The following is a 19,546-nucleotide window of genomic DNA, read 5'->3' as shown; positions in this document are numbered from 1 at the left end:
AATGGTATTATATAGCTAAGCATAGGGCCTAAGCGTTAGTTTCCCTGCTCTTGATTTCCACGGGCAATCATGCAATGAAAATTTTACCTATATAATTACTTTAAGATGAAAAGGTCTACCAATATGCTCCCTCTAGTTTTATATGATTAGATATTTTTTACTTTTTCGTAAGTCAAACTTATTGAAGTTTTACCGAGCTTATATTTACTACTACCAAAATTGTAGAAAAATATATCAATATATATAATACTAAGTAAATTTTTGTTAAATTAGTTTTGATCAAACTTTAAAAGTTCGACTCTTCGTAAAATCTTACAAATGAGGGATGATGATATCATTTATTGTTTATGGTGCGCCATGCCCTCGTTTATGGGTCGGTATAAAGGGTGAACATCTACGGATCTGTTAATGGCAGGAACATATTTTTATATGCTTAGAAAATTTATACATACAAATAAAAAATTATAGTATATAAGTTTTATTTTTATACATATAAAGTTTAGATATAGAAAACTTATATATAAATAAATTTTACATATAAAATATCTAGTAGAAGAAAATATCTATTTTAGAAATATCATGTTAGAAAAATGTATATACAAAGGTTGCATACTAAATTTTATATTTATAAAATTTATAGGCAGAAAGTTTATTTATAGAAAATTTGTTTACGCGGGTTAATGGACACGCATGGGCGTTCATCAGTAGACTTTCCGCTCGTTTATCGTGTGTCATGCCATTCGTCCCAATGACGCGAGAGAGCCTTAAACAAGAGGAACTATTTCAAACTCTCAAGAAGACGTTCTTTCATCTATTACATATCATATAAATAGTTACAAAAAAAATTTAAACAAAATTATAAAGATAAATTAATACTAAATATATAACACCACAAATTATGACTTCTATAAATTATAAAAAAAAATATGACAATGAATATGCTTATTATATTATTCAGAGCTTAAAAGTTGTTATTTTTATTACAGATTGTAGAAGTCATATTTAAACTTGCATATTTGTGGAGTGGCATATATCATATTAATCTATCTTTCTAGATTTTTTTTATAATTATTTAGATGACATGTAATAAACCAATGGACGTTTCCTATGAATTCAGAATCCAGCTTCAACAAACAAGCAAGTAAGCAACTGAATTGCATGCGAAAGTGAAGGACGAAACGGAAAAGGGCGAGTTTTCGTGCAAGTGCACGCCGGCGCCGCCCGCACGCGGCGAGAACCGCAACCACGTCGCCCTCGCCTTCCGCCTAGTCTCCCTCTCGTCCTCTCGTTGCCGTTCCCGCGCCCGTACGTGCATCGTACGTCCCTTTCAACTGCACGTTTCCTCCCCCTTAATCCCAGCTCCACTAGCTGCAGTGCTGCACCCATCGCCATGCCCGCCACTTCACTCTCGGTCAATGCGCGGGCTTGCTGTGGCGCCATTGTCACATAGCTAGGCTGCTAGCTGCTGCTTCTTTCTTGGAGGGCAGAGCGTGCAGGCGCGAGGGGTTTAAATGGCGGGGGTGCAGAGCGTGCAGGCGCTGGCGGCGACGACGCTGGCCGCGCTCCCGCCGGAGTTCGTGCGGTCCGAGGGCGAGCGGCCCGGGGCGACCACGTTCCGCGGGAGCGACGCGCCGGAGATCCCGGTGATCGACATGGCGGCGCCCCGCTGCGGCGCGCGCGTGGCGGAGGCCGCGGCCGAGTGGGGGCTCTTCCAGGTGGTGAACCACGGCGTGCCCGCCGCGGCGATGGCGGAGCTGCAGCGCGTGGGGCGCGAGTTCTTCGCGCTGCCGCAGGAGGAGAAGGCGCGGTACGCCATGGACGCGTCGTCCGGCAAGATCGAGGGATACGGCTCCAAACTGCAGAAGGATCTGGAGGGCAAGAAGACGTGGGTCGACTTCTTCTTCCACAATCTCGCGCCGCCGGCCATGGTCAACCACGACATCTGGCCCAAGCACCCCGCCGGCTACAGGTACGCACATCCATCTATCCATCCGTCAAGATTTATAGCTCGCCATGCCCGCCGGCCACCGGAAGCGGAAAATAATGGCGACCACGGACAGGGAGGCGAACGACGAGTACTGCAGGCACATGCAGCGGCTGACGCGCGAGCTGTTCGAGCACCTGTCGACGGCGCTGGGCCTGCACGGCGGCGCCATGTGGGAGGCGTTCGGCGGCGACGACCTGGTGTTCCTCCAGAAGATCAACTTCTACCCGCCGTGCCCGGAGCCGGAGCTCACCCTCGGCGTCCCGCCGCACACCGACATGAGCACGCTCACCGTCCTCGTCCCCAACGACGTCCAGGGCCTCCAGGTCTGCAAGGACGGCCACTGGCACGACGCCAAGTACATCCCCGACGCCCTCATCATCCACATCGGCGACCAGATCGAGGTACAAAGCACTCTTCTTCCTCCTCATCTAATCATCTTCTTCCATGCATGAGTTCCATGTCTGAAATGGAGATGCGCCATGTGAGGCAGATTCTGAGCAACGGGAGGTACAAGGCGGTGCTGCACCGGACGAAGGTGAACAAGGAGAAGACGCGGATGTCGTGGCCGGTGTTCGTCGAGCCGCCGCCGGAGCACGTCGTCGGGCCGCACCCGCAGTTCATCACCGACGGGAGTCCGGCCAAGTACAAGACCAAGAAGTACAAGGAGTACCGGCACTGCAAGATCAATAAGCTCCCTATGTAAAACTAGAGGAATTATACTGTTTCTAAATATCTTTGGATCTAAAACGAAGAGAATAATTAGCATCCGGAGCATAAGTTTTTACTTAAAAAAAGAAATCTCAGGATGCTTCTCGATCCTCAAAAAACTCAAATACTTAGTAGCTGGACCTGGGCACTTGGGCCATGGAGACGATGCTACCCTGCTCGTGCTGTATTCACAGATAACGAAGAAGGTTCCTCTCCGGTGCATCTAGTATTATACTACCAGTACCAGTAGAATTAATCTCATCCGTTGATTTAAAAAAATATTTTGGTAAATTGTTAAATTAATTGATTGGTATTATTTTGTAATTTTATTTTTTTCAATAAAGATCACAATAAAAAGGACGATATTACCCATTTAAATTTATACTATACCTAATATTATTAATAGTATAATTTAATTATAGTCGTCCGATAAAAATAGATTAACAGTCTAAATTAAATTCTATTACCAGTAGAATGCACCGAAGTCAGTCTCACGAAGAATGCTTAAGAGCATGCCCATGGGTCATCTGTCACGTCTAGGACGTGTGGTGAGGCCCGCTAATTTGGTTATGTTTCTGATGGACGATCAACTCTTTTTCGTTGTTTCTGTTAGGTGAGGTCGTCATTGTTTTACATTGGAGTCTGTGATGAAGCTAGACAACTCTTGCTAGGGGTATTGGTCCTTTCTAGATATAGGTCTGGTGCCTGGTAGCTTAGGCCAATGTCCCTTCATGGAAATTGGTGTTCCTTTTGTTTGTTTTGGAGGCACCATTACTAAAATTGATGCACGGGCCATGGAGCTGAAGCTGCCGTGTTACGAGGCGTTAGACTTAGCAACGATGACATAGCCTTTACAGTAATCTCAATATCGGTGTCTTGCGTCAGGGGCGGATTTTACGTGTGGCGGCAGGGACTCAAGCCCTCTACCCCATTAAAACTATTGGAGCCCCCACGAAGATCTCCTTGAAATTTTATGGCAAAGATCAATAGAAATAATGGTTAAAACTCTATCTAACTTGTTTAGAACCCTCTAATCTTCTTGGTTAGATCCACCGCTGTCTTGTGTTGTGCTCCGTTATTTCTCTCAATTGGTGGTGGATAACTATGTGTTATTTGTGTGTTGTGAGGTGTTACAGCCCATAATTTTTTTTTCTTTTTTCTGTAACCCGTCTAGAGATTTTAGACCTTCTTTAACTAAATATAATTGGTCATGGTCCTGCTGGTTTAGTTTTTAAAAAACGGTTCGCTAAACCTATGATCCTAAAATTAGTTTTAAACTATCTATTACTGATTTGCACAACCATGTAAATTTTGGGGGAAAAGGGGGATATTTTTTTTAAGAGAAACGATAAGAAGAAGAGAATCATCTACATCAGACTATCTGAGTTAATTCGGACTCGTTGGCCGGTGATCTCTCACATGTCTTGATTCTGTTCCTGAAGCTATACATTTTAAAATGTATTCTGCCGTGATCTTCTGATCGAAAAATTTACAGGTCAAACGGTATTATATGTACTGCCCATCCGTGTGACATTATAGATCTTTTAACTGTTTTAAAATTAAACTTTTTAAAGTTCGACCAAATTCATAGAAAAATATAGTCATATGCACCCAATTAGCTTTATTATATCGAACATTGAATGAATAGTATATTCTGGTTGGGTTGAAAATCAATGTTTCAATGTTTTTTTATAAATATGATCAAAATTACTAAATTAATTTTGAAAATTTAAAGTATTTTGTAATATAAAACGGAGAATTACTTTCTTGCTGCCGGCGATGGCGCCATGCCTAGTCCAAGGATGACAAGGCGGCAGTCCATCTCTTGGGTTCTTTTGTTTCACGACTCCTTCTGTACTAGCTCCTTCAATAAGGGCTTGTTTGATTTGACACTTAAAAAATTGTTAACTTTGAATAGTACATGGAGTAACAGATATTTGGATAGTTACCAAATCAATACTATTGATACCATTATACCCACCAAAGCTTTGGTAATGCTAAAACAGTAAAACTTGCTCAGGATTTAGCACTACGAATAGATTATTATCAGTAGAGCAGAGAACCAAATAAGCCCTTGGCTTCCTGAGATCGAGTAGGGAAACCGGCGAGCTTGACGACTCCGTCGGCAACGGCGGCGCGGCGGCCATCGGAGACGGAAGAGAATCCGGCACAGTGGGCTTCTTTTCTAATTGGGCCTGGAAGGCCCATATAGACTTGGTATGGGCCTCTATGGAGCGTCCTGGGCCGCCGGCCTCTCGTGAAGAAGAACATATGAGATGCACATATGCTGGTATTAAATTAGGCGCAATATTATCTCCGAGTTGGATCGACATGTCCTACCAAAGTTAGGTTCTTGACGCTGACGCTTTCAGAGATCAAACTGGACAAACAGCGGTACAGCTGATCTGATACAGACCAAATTAGTAAGTAGTATTGACTGCCCATGCTCTGGAGAAGACAAATTTGACAGAATTGCTTTCGTTGACAGTCAACATCGTTAGCAAGTAGCAACTTAGCACACTAAATGTACAGTGTAATTAAGATTCTATAACAACTGGCCAGGCCTCTGAAGAATCGAGGCTTTCTCTGAACTTGCTGCTTTGCGTGCTTAGGATTCTGAAAACCTAGTGCTAGCAAGTTGTAGGAGGACGGCTAGCGTACGGTATTCCGTAATGACGATATAGTTAATGTATGACTCCTCCACACCATGTGCGTTCATGTCACCGTGCCGTGTGCGTCTCCGTGCTACCGTGCCGCGCACGACGACAGCCCTCCTCCGCGCGCCTCGCGTTGTCGTCCAACCATATTATCTTGTTGTGCGTACTATCGTGAGACTACTTATATCACATTCTGGTTCTAAGCGGTATCGCATGATGCCAGCAGGTATCAACATGCATTAGTTAGTATCAATATGTATCACTTGATCCCAGAAACTTGTATGATATAGGTATTAGATGATACAAAAAATACCTGATGCTATCATCTAGTATCAAATAAGAACTATTACAAGACGGTATTCCGTCGGACATGATACTTAAAATGAAACAAAGAAGCAAACCCGCATCCACCCCACCTCCGCACGTCCCCGCATGCCGCCCATCTCCGCGCGTCTGCTTGTTTCCACCGTCGCCCGCATCCGCCCTCCTCCACCATTGTCCGCCCGTCTCTGCCGACATCGCGCTCTCGCCGCCGCGTGTCGCACACCTCCACCGTCTTCGCGCTCAAATACACCTCACGTACCAGCGCGTAGCTGGTACCAGATGATGCAACTGGTATGATACCGGTTGGTATCATCTAGTATCATAGCGTCGCGTGACTAGAGAAGCTCAAAAAGATACAAGTATCACATGGTACCAGGTGGTACCAAGCGGTACCATATGGTTCTAAGTGGTATCATATGGTGTCAGCATGTATCAACAGGTATCAATACTTATCGATAGGTATCGCTTGGTTTTTATATGGAAACCTAAATGATACTGATTAGTATCAACATGTGTCAGATGATACCAAAAAGATGCTAGAAGGTATCAACATGTATCAATCACTAGGTTCTAAGTGGTATCACATGGTATCAGAAGGTATCAACGTGTATCATATGATATCAGAAGGTATCAACATGTATCAAATGGCAAGGACCATGGCTAGGTTCAGGGAGGAACCGAGGTCTGGATGCTCGGAAACGGTTGGTTTGTCTCTATGTGTGCAAATAACTTTAGGTTAACTGTGGTCAATGGCAAGGACCATGACTAGATTCAGGGAGGAACCGAGGTCTGGATTGTCGGGATGTCATGTCACATGGTTGGACTAGAGTCGTGATTCTCTAAGATCAATATCGGTCAACGGCGGTGGGATCGTGACTAGGCTCAGGGAGGAGCTGAGGTCTTAACGATCGAGGATACCGAGTGACGATGTTAAATACGAGGTGACACATGGTATATGGATACCGTGTGAGATAAAATCGTAACGGGCTTCACATGTTGTGTGTGCGAGCGCCCTGAAAAGTTGGGAAGAAAATTAGAGACTAATGGACGAAGGAATAAAGGAAAAAGAAAAAAAAGGAGTGCTACAGTGCACTACATCTAAGCAGTGAGTACTCTAACGAGGTTAGATTCTGTACGTGTGTGTACATACTTCGGATGTACCGGGTGTATGGATGGTGTTGGTCTGTCTCGATCGGTTGCAGCAAGAATCAAGGAAGCCTACAGGAGCAGCTAGAAGCGCGCGGAGATACGTGAACATTAACCTTTTCGTTCCTACGATATACCGTAGGCTAGACTTTCTGAAGCAGTAGTAGTGCAGGAGTTTGTAGCTTAGGCGTCTTCTTATTGTAAGCGACGCTTACCACTAAGGTTATATTAGCTTTACGTCGTTCTCTTGTAAGCGACGTCGAGGAAGACCAAATGCAATACTTGTTTCTACTACATTGCCTGTGTATTTTGTGGGTGCTGGCCTGGTAGTTATCTAGTTATCTTCCATTTACTAATAATAATGCCTGACACTTTTTCAGTGGAGAGCAGGATAGCAAATGTTCCATCTACTTCATCTGATGATGCGACATATACAGATAGTGAAATACAACTCTTCTTGCTTGGACCATAATTTGCTTGGATCCACTGTATCGAACAGAACACGTGTAGTGACGAAACAGTTGCTAGTAGAAATTCAGGCTAAATTCTTCAGAGAATCACGCCGTGTTTCCACTAAATTTTCAGGTGTCAATTCCTTTTTCCGCCTCCGGGACGAGTGCAAGCTTTCGGCTTCAGGATCCCGGGAATACATCGCACGCCTAAGATGGGCAATGGAAATGGAAGGGAAGGTAGCTAACTAGCCGGAACGAGAGATCCTACGTTACCTGAAACTATGTCACTTGACTTTACGTAAGAGGATCTGCGTCCTTGCTAGCCATGGATGCCCCCACCGCACTGGGCGAGCACTCCAGCGCATCGTGAGCCTCACGTAACAGCCAGTGATGCACTGATTTGAAATTTTTTGTCTGCGTAGAATCTCGTCACTAACATATGTGTCCAGCGAATATATATATATATATATATATATATAATGATCTAAAAGTTAATACTAGATAATAAACCTTAGTAAAAAACCAAAATCAGCTTTAAATTTAAAGTTAAAAATTTAAATTTTAGTTTATAAGCCTAAGTAGAAGGGAAATGCCGAGGGCGCTAGTTTCTGACCGAGATGGTCGCCAGCTGGGGGAAGGAACGCATAAAAGCAATCGATCGAGCCGGAGCAACTGGCTAGTTATGGATATGGTGATAGCTTCCAAGGATGAGCTTGCCATGTCACTCTCTTAGTTGCTTCTTCCCAGTTTTTATTTCAGCTTCTTGTCTGAAGCCAAATGATGCCATTGCCATCTCCATCGATCGATATCTGTGTGTACTGCTGACGAACTGTGCACAAACCAGTAGTAAGGTCATGACCAACGAATAATCTCATTTTTTTTGTTAGATAATTCTGTAGTTAATGAGTAACTGTTGGCTAGGTCGTTATCGATGCACGCTTGACAGGCACTAGCGAGAGAGCATTATAATTACGCATCTCTCCTACTGGCTGGAAAGTACTATGAAATTGTGAAAATTCCGCAGGATTTCGAATGCATCTGACAAAATATACGCAAAAACAAGTGTTTGATTCCGCAGGAAAGTCTTTTCCCCCTTCGTGTGTAATCGCGTGGCGATGAACAAGGTCTTATACTCGTCGATTCGAACTGGTCGTCTCAATTAAATTTCATCGAGCTCTGAGCTAATCTTGTACGCTTGGCAGAGTTGACACGGCTAGGTCAGCTGCTAATTGCGCACATGCCTACCTAATTGCATGACCACTTCTATATAAACGTCGCTGTGCTTCGACGTACGGGAAGAGCAACGAGCTGTCGACGCTAGCTTTTCCTAGGCACCACCATTAATCGAAGCTACAGTGCTCGTGGTTTTCGATCTTGGCGTTGGTCGTAAGAATTAATGGCCGGAGTTGGAGGAGACGAGGATGGCGGCGGAGGTGCCGGCTTCGGCAGCGACTTCATGGTGCTGCGGCCGGACAAGGGCGGCCTCGTCGACCTCTTCCGCCTGCTGTGGTCGTGCGAGGTGGCGGAGAACGCCGCCGTGGACTGCCCCGTCGGCACGGTGATCGCCGAGCGGCGGCGCCGGTGGGCGCTGTTCGTGTCGCTGGTCGCGCAGATGATGCTGCTGTGGACGAAGAAGCCGGTGGCCCTGCTCGGACGAGCGACGGAGTACTGGATGAACCTCCTCAACGAGAACGGCGGCAGCGTCTTCGTGCTCATCACCCACGCTCTTCAAGGTACAGATTTTACACTTGTTGATGCATGTCAGCTAGCTTGGCTGAATCATTCTGAAATCTGAATGCTCTCACCAGTAGCTGACATGTTCTTCGATAATCTGCATCAACATCTGCAAGAACAAGTCAGCTGATATCTTGGCCGGCTAATTGGCTTATGTTTATGTACGTGTTTGACCTAGTACAGATACGGTTGTCAATGACATGATTGGATTAACCTAGGTTCATTTATCACATTCTCATAGATTGCATTTATGATTCTTTCGCTTTCATCTGCGTACGTGCTCCGATTCTTCGGTTTGTTATCCACCATAGACAAGAACATTTCCTCGTATAGCAACGTAGCAGTATAAGTGTATAACAATAGGTAACCTCCATCCTGAATTCTTCTCCAAGCTGTGATGAGTGTTCCAAAATCAAGGGGGTCTCACCATATTTTTCAGTCTAGGCAAAATTACCATGTTCGTATTAATTTCTATGTCACCATGCTTAAAAAGTAATTTTGTCGTTATGGCTAATGCTTCAAGAAACTAACGTTGAATATCATCGTTTGCTTCCTCAGGAGGACAACCGTCCATTAGTTTTAGTAATCATGTCCCTCATACCATTAGCAAATATATATGTCCAGTTGCGTATGACAATAAGAAATGTTACACATAACGGGGTCGACGCCCTAATTATTTTTCTATTTCGAAACCTGAACATTTTCATAGTCAACTTAAAAATATGTTATTTTTTATCCCCCTGTTCGTCGAATCACAATGAAGTAATGATGTAAGCGAAGAAACATGACGATTGTTATCTCTGCAGGAAAGGTGAAAGTGCCTGACAGAGAATCTATCAATTACCGATCGTGCATTGGATTGCTTGACACTAGAATTGAACTTGACAAGAAGATCAAACCAGAGGATAGGAACTACCATGCTGCCCTGTCGATCATGGCTGCAAAACTAGCCTACGAGAACGAACTCGTCGTAAGAACTGTTGTTCAGAAACATTGGCAGGTCAGTGAAAAATTCGTTTGCACTTTGCAAAAATCCCAAATCTTGAAATTGCAAGCACACTTTCAACCTTAATCGCGAATCTATTTCGTTTGCAGATGGATTTCGTGGGTTTCTACAACTGCTGGAATGGTAAAAAAAACCTTTTTTTTTTCGTTCATGCTGTCAGTTGCATGACGCTTTCACCAACTCGCTTAATTTGTTCCATTTTTGTACGCAGACTTTCAGGAGGACTACACGACGCAGGCGTTCATGGTGGCCGACAAGGCGGAGGACGCGAGCCTCGCCGTGGTGGCGTTCTGCGGCACGAAGCCGTTCGACACGGAGCAGTGGTGCGCCGACGTGGACTTCTCGTGGTACGAGATCCCCGGCGTCGGCAAGGTCCACGGCGGCTTCATGAAGGCGCTGGGCCTGCAGAGGAACGGCGGCTGGCCGGAGAATCCCACCGGCGCCGGAGACGACGGCTGCAGGCCGTTCGCCTACTACGCCATCCGCGAGCGGCTGAGGACCTTCCTGGCCGAGAACCCGAACGCGAAGTTCGTGGTCGCCGGGCACAGCCTCGGCGGCGCGCTCGCCATCCTCTTCCCGACCGTGCTGGCGCTGCACCGCGAGGACGAGATGCTGGCCAGGCTCCACGGTGTGTACACGTTCGGGCAGCCGCGCGTCGGCGACGAGGGGCTCCGCCGGTTCATGGACAGGTACCTGTCGACGCCGGCGAGCCGGTACTTCAGGTTCGTGTACTGCAACGACATCGTGCCGAGGGTGCCCTACGACGACACGGCCCTCCTGTTCAAGCACTTCGGGACATGCCTCTACTTCGACAGCTTCTACAAAGGCCAGGTCAGTGTCAAAGTCTAATACTAAGCTATTAGCTAATCCCTCCATATTTTAATAAATAATGCCGTAAACTTTTTAGCCCAACTTTAACCATTCATCTTATTAAAAAGCTTAATTATTATTTATTTTGTTATGATTAGATTTGTTACTAAATATATTTTAATTATGACTCATATTTTCATATATTTAAAAAAAATTAATAAAATAAATGGTTAAGGCCTTATTCGGACCAAAGGATTCTCGAGGGAAGTTTAGAGGAATACTATTGCATAGGATTGAAAATTTTCGTTTGGCACTATTTTCACCTGAAAATTACACGAAAAATGCATCCACCCCAAGTTTTTTTCATTTTCTTTGGAAGAATGAGACAATCAAGTACTAAACCTATATATTTCTATCCTGTAATCCGAATGCTCTCAATCTCTATATTCCTCTTTCTTTTTCCTATATTTTTTCTATCCTACGTTTTTTTCTATCCTGTGAATCGAATAAGTTCTAAACATAGAAAAAAAATTTATCGGCATCGTCTATTAAATTAAAATACAATAATGAGGAAATAATGAGGCCATGTTTTTGGTAGGGTAGGGCCCTCCTGACAATTGTTTCTTGGCATGTAATCCAATCACCTTAAAGAGCTTGCAAAGAGGGTCCAGTGACCATGTAACACGGTGAGGTTTTTAAGGCAAGCAACGCATGGCTTGCAAGCAAGAATTTTCATGGCATAGACCAAGAGAAAGTTAGAAGCTTCTTCTCGATCTTCTTTATGGGCAGCAATAGCATCCATGCAAACTTTGCTGGAAGGCTGGACCTGGAACCCACTTTGCGACTTTGGCAGATGCAGCTTGTAGCCCACAATTATGTTCCAACTGAACTGATATGATGGCTGAGCTGAGCTGAGCACACCTAAAGCTTTCGTGTTTGTGGTGATGAATCAGGTGACGGAGGAGGAGCCGAACAAGAACTACTTCTCGCTGCTGACGGTGGTGCCCAAGTACGCGAACGCGGCGTGGGAGCTCGCCCGGAGCTTCGTCATCGGCTACGTCGACGGGCCGGAGTACGGCGAGGGGTGGCTGATGAGGCTCGCCAGGGCCGCCGGGCTGCTGCTGCCGGGGCTGCCGCCGCACGCGCCGCGGGACTACGTGAACGCCACCAGGCTCGGCGCCGCGGCGCTCGAGCCGCTCAGATAGGTGGTAGTTCGTCGGCGTCAGCGCCAGCGCTCGTAGGAATAAAACTAGTAACAACAGACATGGGAAAGTGGAATGCAACATTTTCTTCAGAATTCTTGACCAAGACAGTATAAATTCAATGTAAATTTATGATGGCTCGAACAACAATAACGTGATGAAATCCAGTCCTGTTGGTATACGCCGGTGTTTCCAAGATTAAATGTAGTACTTACTCGCAGATCTCCCAACTTAGGGGTTGGTTAAATGAGGCTAAACTTTTTAACCATATGTCATATCAGATGTTTGTAAACTATTTCGAAGGATTAAATATAGACTAATAAATAAACTAATTTCATAAATGAGTGATAATCCACAAGACAAATTTTTTAAACATAATTAATCCATAATTAGCAAATATTTACGGTAGCATCACATAGATTAATCATGGATTAATTATGCTCATTAGATTCGTCTCGCGAATTAGTTCAAGATTATAAATAAGTTTTATTAATAATCTACGTTTACTTATATATAATAAATGTCTAAACATCCGATATGATAAGAGACTCAAAGTTTAGTGCCTATAAAAAAAGACCACGTTAGTCACATACAATTCGGTTCGTGCACCGACACACGCAAGTTATGCTTGGTGCACGGGCTGTTTCTTTTTCTGGGGGGGGCTTAATGCTGAAAACTTCGTAAGTCGTGCTGGAGCTGCACAACTAATAGGTAAAATTAAGTGTAATACAGGATACAACAATAGTTTCAGAATGTTGTGTGGTTGCATACCAAGTTCTGATGATGACAGTGAGAAAAAGGGATATCTTGCATTGGCTCTTACAAAAAAAACCCACAACAGAGAAGCGTCTGCGGTTGTCAGGGCAGAAGGAATAACCACTGCATCCATGTTAATCTTCTTTCACCGTGGCAGGAAGGGACGAAAGACAGTGTCACCATCCAATTTCCTCAAAATGACACAAGGTGTTTGATTCAGTAGGGTCAACATACACTATGCATACTCTACAAACAACTAGAAGAACAGTCAGTGCCGCGCCAATAAATAGTCTGCCTTCGGTCTCGTCCCCTGACTGATCTGGTAAGCATGGTTCCGCTAACTGGTTTGCATAGCCCCACATCAATCACTGAAGTAACCTTTCTTTTACCGTGATCCTCATCAAAATGCATATCAAATAACATAGCCAGGCACAGAATTTGGTGAGTAAGTATGTAGTCCTCATATGACAGAGGTACAACCTGAAGGATGTGAAGATTCACCTGTAACATAAGAGTAGCTGGCATAAGCGGTTAAGCTTCAGTAATAAACACATTAAAGTAAGAGCGCAGTACAAACCTCAGCTTCCATTGCTCTAAGGTCATTGTGCCATTTTAAAGCTTCAGTTTTCCCCGAAAGCAATTGCAATCTGAAAAATGGTGGCCTAACAGGATATTCCATGCTAACCATAATCTGCAAATGAAGATCCATGGTGAGACTGTGTTGTACATGGTGACATACTTAACTGAAGGCTCATAAAGAAAGGTAACTGAAGAGTTTACCTTGGCTTCCAGCATAACTTTTGGACCATTATTCAAAGTTTTACTCAAGACCATGGTGAACTCCCTGGAAGCGTACTCATCCCAGGATTTGTCTGTAGCAAGGTTTACCTTTTCAATTTCTTGGTCAGCAAATGTCTGTTCCTCTAACTCACTATCACTATACATCAGGAGATCAAGATCGTCCTCATTTCTACCAAAACTGTGTGACACGCTTAGTTTAGATGGTGTGGCGCTCTTAGATATCAGGGACAAGCCTCTAGAATGGTTTCGAACCTCTGGTGACACCTCAGAGTGTGACATTTTAGAAGTATTTGGCGTGTTCTCAGCAGGTGCCACAGCCAGAAGCTCCCCATCCTCCCTGGTATTCTCAGTTTCCTCCCAGTGTGTTACAGATCTTCTCTCCATATCACTGTCAGCACTTCCTGCAGCCCCAACCATCAAAGGAGAACGAGGTGCTGGCTCAGGAAAAATTCCTGTAAATGACCAGCTATGCAGACTACACAATGGGGTGCGTGATGCCCATGGTGCATTCTCGTGTTCTATTTGAGGCCACTTCAGCTTGGTTAAATAATCAAGCTGCCCCCTGTAATCAAATAACTCAAAAACAAGATAAGAGGTCAGATGTAAAAAGGTAGACAAGAAGTTACTTATCACAAAGGAAATGCATAATGGTCATAAGTAAAAAAGGAGACGAGATGTTCACAAACTCTGCTCATTAAATATTTTTCATCAACTAATTCAGCATTCTCAGAATAACATGTGCAATGAAGCAAAAAGCTCATCCCAAAGTACATTGTCCCCCATCTATAAGGATCTACCATCCAAATCTTGCTACACCCCAAACTACAAGTATTATGAAGCAGTGACTCACGTAAGAGCCATCTGTGCAACCTTCCGTGAGCGGATTCTCTGCAAAATAGTCTGCGCACGATTCTGCTGACGGTATAAAGCAAGCCCAGATGACAAATCCGCATTTCTCGATGCTCTGTTATGATCATCACCAACAGATAGAGGCACTTCTGGTAAGAAATCTATACCAGCTAGATGTTGTGCCCACTTGTATGGTCGTGAATCCTTCTCACTAAAGTTCGGAACCTCCCCAGCGTAAAGTTTAGCCATCTGCATAAAATTAATAAAGATTCTCTTTTAAGATAATATTACAAAGAACTACAAAGCAGCTATACTTGCAACACAAAAATATTTGGTTGCCAACATGAAATAAAGCCATGGTAGCTCACTGGTGCTTATGGCCATATATATAAGAGCATCCCCAACAGCTCATTTAAATTTGGTCATCCATATCTTCATTTAGATGATCATCTAAAACACTTTCTTTCTTCATATCCCTTTATACTCCAGCAGATCATCTATATATGGCATCCTCTATATCTATTTGGAGGATTGGAGAGAGAACATCTAAATATAGAGTTTCTCTCCCCTAATATGGATGACATCTAAAAATAGATGATGAGATAGATGATCTGTTGGAGCTCAACTTTTACTCTTCATCCTCTATTTCTAGTACGGAGGATGGGATGGATGAGCTGTTGAGGATGCTCTAAGGAAAACCAAAATGACGAGAAATATGAGGTAGCGATTGTCAGGGTAGTCAAAATGAGCTGATTCCAACCTGATGAGGCAACTCTAAACCCGTGTCATCTGGAAATAAGTTGCATAGGATATCATGGTCCAACCCCTTTGAGTCTTCAATTCCAACACAAACAATGTTCAACTTTGCCAAGTAGTCGAATCTCAGGACCATGAGTTTCCGACGCTTTGCTCCAGAATCTTCAGTGTCAAATACATGGAGAATAACTTTAAGTGGGTGAAGTTGATATGACGCTACTGAATTACTGGCTTCCTTCACAACATTTTTTCTTGACCTTGACCTTCTTCTTTGAGCATCTTCTTCATCATCAATTATTTCATCATCCACTCTATTATCACCATTGGACAAAGTGCCTGCTATTGCAGATGCATAAGATACACACTTTATCAGGAATATCTTATAATACCACTTTTACAAATAATATGCTACACGTAAATGGAATAAAACCATCACCAATTTGATTCTAACTATTACACATATAATGAAGCAAGCATTAAAAGTGAGCCTCTATGCTGCTATACATAACACAAATTGTTTATGCTAGAAACATGTATTGACTACGAAATTGCATCTGGTCATCCAATAATTCCATACACGGCATTACACCCCTAAAAATAACAAGACCAAAGAGACTCTTTACTCTTTAAAGACTGTGCAGCACACAAAGAGAGAATGATAATAAATACTACCTCCGTTCTAAAATAAGTTCATTTTTCATTCATCCCACGCATACTAAGAGCAAGGCTAATAATATAGCCAACCAGCTGGCTATAAGATTTCTTATAGCCTTCTCTTAGCCCACCCATATAGTAGTTAGCTCGTAATCATTAATATAGGACCCACATGTCACTCTCACAGAGTTTTTTGGTTCTTGTGCCCGAGCTAGCTACAAGCTTACAGCCCGCTTATACTCTCTCTCATCCTCTCTCTCCTCCACATAAGCATTTAGCCAGCTTATAGCTTGCTATTATACTTGCTCTAATACAAAAGCAAAAAGACTAGAGCACCCCTGCTTTATCAAATCCCAATGCAACTATTTCTCACTTTATCTACTCCCAATACAATTATTCCTTATTTTTCACAAACATCAAGGCAATGATTACTCTAAACATAAACTTATTTTGGGACAAATGAAAGAAGCTAAAAATGAACTTAATATGGGACGAAGTATACTGCCGCTTCTGTAATAGAAAATCAGATAAACAATGAAATGTGAAACCAACCATTTTCCTGTTTTGCTTGCTGTTGAGCAAACGTTTGAGCATCCTTTGTACTTCCAGTGATCTCCACTTCAATATTCTCTCCAAATGCTTCTTTCTGCCCTAATAATTGAGTGTAAATTATGTATAAAGGAGTTGGAAGCAATTCAGCTGCATAGTGCTGCTTTAGTTTCTTGGTGTGTTGCATCCCCAGCTGCTGCTGTACGGGTAATGATGCTTTCTTCAGTGATTTCAAATGTGATGGGAGGCTCGAAAGGAATCTTTTCTGATTTGCAATTGTGTCCAGCAAACTGCTCTTCCGTTGCTCCAGTTTCTCATGTAGCTTGCACAGTTCTTTCCGCTGTTTCAGATTACAAACTTATTTTAGATATCAGAAAACAAATGTTGGGACCCAGACAAATCAAGATCAGACAAACACAAAGGGACTTCTGTCATAGCAGGCAAACACACATTCAGGCAACTAGAGGTGATAAACAAATTAGGGACAAAGAATCTGCATAAGGGCTTTAAATCAGATCAAATCAGATGATTCAGATTCCACTACAAGTCCTAATACCTAGTCACACAATGAATTATCAGATTTAAGTGCAATAGTGTATCAACTGACCGAAAGAAAAAATACCTAAACAGTGATCACATAAGAACAAAGTGTTCCAATTGTTTAAATAATATTTTGATAAACTAGAAAGCTAAACTTAAAAGTAAACATTACTTTATAAAACTCTTCATATACATTTCAACGTTTCTAACCAATTTTGCATGCCAAGTTAATTATTTATGTAAAATTTACTGACAGTCATCCCAGCTATAATGCAGTTCTTCCCTTCAATTATTTCCCTAATCATTTGGAACAAAACTCCCAACCGAGCATCCTCCCGAATCCAAATGCTCTATGCAATTGCAACCCTGTGCTCCCTCTTTATGAGGCTCGAATTATCTAGAAGGGCAGTTTAACAAAGCACAGTAATCTACGCCATGACAAGTAAATCTCCTATTTGGGTAGGAACTAATCACGGTACACAACCTGGACAAGCTCGAAGTTGAGGCGCTTGAGCATGAGGTCGTGGGACGCGTCAGCAGCAAGTGTCTTATCGCGGATGTCCGCCGGCGCCGCGCGGTGGAACTCCTCCTCCGGCACGAGTTCTATGCCCGGGTACTTCGTCTGGAAGTCGAGGCAAGCCCTAATGGCCTTCACGTAGTGGTTCTTCTCGTACAGGAGGTTGTGCAGCTGCAGCGTAGTGGAGTCCACCGGCGCCTTCGCCGCCTCCGTCTCCCCCTTGACCCTGTCCTCCTCCATCAAAATCTCCCTATTCGCCTGCGCAAATCCAACCCCCGAGTGAGCACGGTAGATCTAACGCGAGGGTTTTAGCGAAGAGCGTTACGGTTTTGGAGCGGAACGGACCTGGCGTAGCGTGATGAGGAGGAGGGACATCTGCGCGACGAGCTCGCGGAGCTCGGTCTTGGGGGCGCCGTCCTTCTTGATGGCGAGGATCCGGGCGGCCACCTCCTCCACGGAGGCGCGGGTCTCCGCGAGGACGTCGTGGGGAGAACGTGCCTTCGAGGCGGAGGCAGCTCCGGTGGCGGTGGTGGTGGGTGGTCGAGCAGGGGCTTCGACGTCCATGGCTTCCGCCACCGGCTCCGCCGCCATCACAGGCCGGCGCTGGGAGAGACGGTGCCCGAAGCGGCGAGGCCGGAGATGGAGGCGAGGCGATTCGGGTCGTGCCTTCGGCGGCCTTGACCTAGTTGTTGCTGGGCGGGCTAAATGTTTAGTTTTAGGCCCAGTTCGTAGAGAGAATTATCTATTCGGCCCATAATAGGAGAGCGACTCGGCCCATCTGGCCTGTTAGTTCTGGCCCATGTGGAAGAATTTACTTTTTCTGTAGGAAAAAAAAAACCTTTCAGATACCCCCCCTGTGAAAAACACTCTCTACTCTCATGAACTGCACTACTGTAGAGGCCATTTTATTTGACTTGCATCATAATATTTCCATACGAATCTTAAATACTCCATGTACGATCAGAAGTCTCGTTGTGACTGAATGTCACGAGCATTTTGTCCTTGGTCATCTGAACTTGATCGAGATTGGATACGACTACAAGCGTACAATGTACAAGCTGGCCCGTGATGATTCAGTACAATCATGTGTTCCGATCGGCCCTACTACAAAGCTAGAACTACTTTTTTTCGCAATCCACCGAGGCAAAAACTGGAGCTGATGTAAACACCGTAACCGGAAGAAACTGTTTGGCATCAAAGAGCAGAAGACGGCCGTGCAACGACGCGCGATCGATGTTGACGAACAACCAGGCGGCGTGTTGATGACTTGGGTTGCAACAACTTTGTACTAGCAAAATGCTGTTGCTGCTGCCGGTGCACCATCGGTGGTCACCGCATTATTACGTGACTTGGTTCTTCTTAAAAGCATCACCGGCTCACCGCTCAACCGTGCTGCAGAGTGCACTGTAGGTGTCGCTCGAGAGAGGAACATGGAGCAAACTGTCATATTCTACAATTCCCTATACTGTTTAACGCATATATCTCTCTCTCCGTGAACTTTTGTGTTCTCCTACCAGTAGCTGACCATCATGATCGTGCATTCTGCCACAGCACGCGCCAAGCAGTATAACTAAAATAGGAGTGCCAGTGTGCCACAGCAGTGGTACTGCATCATTAGCTGAAGCTGTAACGAACTGCCCAAATTCTACTCTAACTAAGACCTTGTTTGAATCACACGACTTTCACATCAAATATTTGGACACTAATTTAAAATATTAAATATAGACTATTAATAAAACTCAATTCATATAATAGACTATTTTACGGACGAATCTATTGAGCCTAATTAGTCCATAATTAACGAATGTGATGCTACAGTAAACATTTGCTAATCGTGGCTTAATTAGGCTTAAAAAATCTGTCTAATGAAATAGCATTTATTTATGTAATTAATTTTGTTATCAGTCTATATTTCATACTCCTAATTAACATCCAAACATCCGATGTGATAAGAGACTATAAAAAAGTCCTTGGATCCAAACAGGCACTAAGGCCTTTAGATCCCAAAAACTTCTTCAAAAAAATCACATCGAATATTTGGACACCTAAATAAAACATTAAATATACATGAACACTAAAACTAATTACACAGTTATGG

General features: G+C 43.8%; 3 protein-coding genes across 5 annotated transcripts; 2 read left to right on the top strand and 1 right to left on the bottom strand.

Moving 5' to 3' along the window:
• Positions 1–1,374: 1,374 nt before the first annotated feature.
• On the top strand, positions 1,375–2,921 carry LOC102712047 (flavonol synthase 1). Its single transcript, XM_040521044.1, has 3 exons — positions 1,375–1,969; positions 2,061–2,388; positions 2,478–2,921. Exons 1-3 carry the CDS (start codon positions 1,512–1,514, stop codon positions 2,688–2,690), a joined length of 999 nt encoding a protein of 332 aa, XP_040376978.1. The 5' UTR covers positions 1,375–1,511; the 3' UTR covers positions 2,691–2,921.
• A 5,596-nt stretch (positions 2,922–8,517) lies between these two features.
• LOC102714352 (triacylglycerol lipase OBL1) lies at positions 8,518–12,331 on the top strand. Of its 2 annotated transcripts, none has more exons than XM_006649013.3 (5): positions 8,518–9,007; positions 9,815–10,008; positions 10,104–10,137; positions 10,226–10,845; positions 11,778–12,331. In XM_006649013.3, the coding sequence occupies exons 1-5, from the start codon at positions 8,671–8,673 to the stop codon at positions 12,027–12,029; spliced, it is 1,437 nt and encodes a 478-aa protein (XP_006649076.2). In that variant the 5' UTR covers positions 8,518–8,670; the 3' UTR covers positions 12,030–12,331. The 2 variants fall into 2 exon arrangements, with proteins under 2 accessions (XP_006649076.2, XP_015689047.2); XM_015833561.2 differs by lacking the exon at positions 11,778–12,331 and adding an exon at positions 11,428–11,771.
• Positions 12,332–12,536: 205 nt separating this feature from the next.
• Positions 12,537–18,097, bottom strand: LOC102714075 (THO complex subunit 5A). Of its 2 annotated transcripts, none has more exons than XM_015834027.2 (8): positions 17,794–18,097; positions 17,416–17,706; positions 16,395–16,731; positions 15,193–15,527; positions 14,434–14,681; positions 13,563–14,145; positions 13,360–13,473; positions 12,537–13,283 (listed from the first exon to the last, which is right to left on the bottom strand). In XM_015834027.2, the coding sequence occupies exons 1-8, from the start codon at positions 18,037–18,039 to the stop codon at positions 13,029–13,031; spliced, it is 2,409 nt and encodes an 802-aa protein (XP_015689513.2). In that variant the 5' UTR covers positions 18,040–18,097; the 3' UTR covers positions 12,537–13,028. The 2 variants fall into 2 exon arrangements, with proteins under 2 accessions (XP_015689513.2, XP_006649075.2); XM_006649012.3 differs by having other exon boundaries at positions 15,193–15,524.
• Positions 18,098–19,546: the final 1,449 nt, after the last annotated feature.

Source organism: Oryza brachyantha, chromosome 2 (genome assembly GCF_000231095.2).
Source record: "Oryza brachyantha chromosome 2, ObraRS2, whole genome shotgun sequence".
In the NCBI taxonomy this organism is placed as follows: Eukaryota; Viridiplantae; Streptophyta; class Magnoliopsida; order Poales; family Poaceae; genus Oryza; species Oryza brachyantha.
The sequence above is the reverse complement of the archived record's forward strand: the minus strand, read 5'-3'. Positions and strand labels throughout refer to the sequence as shown.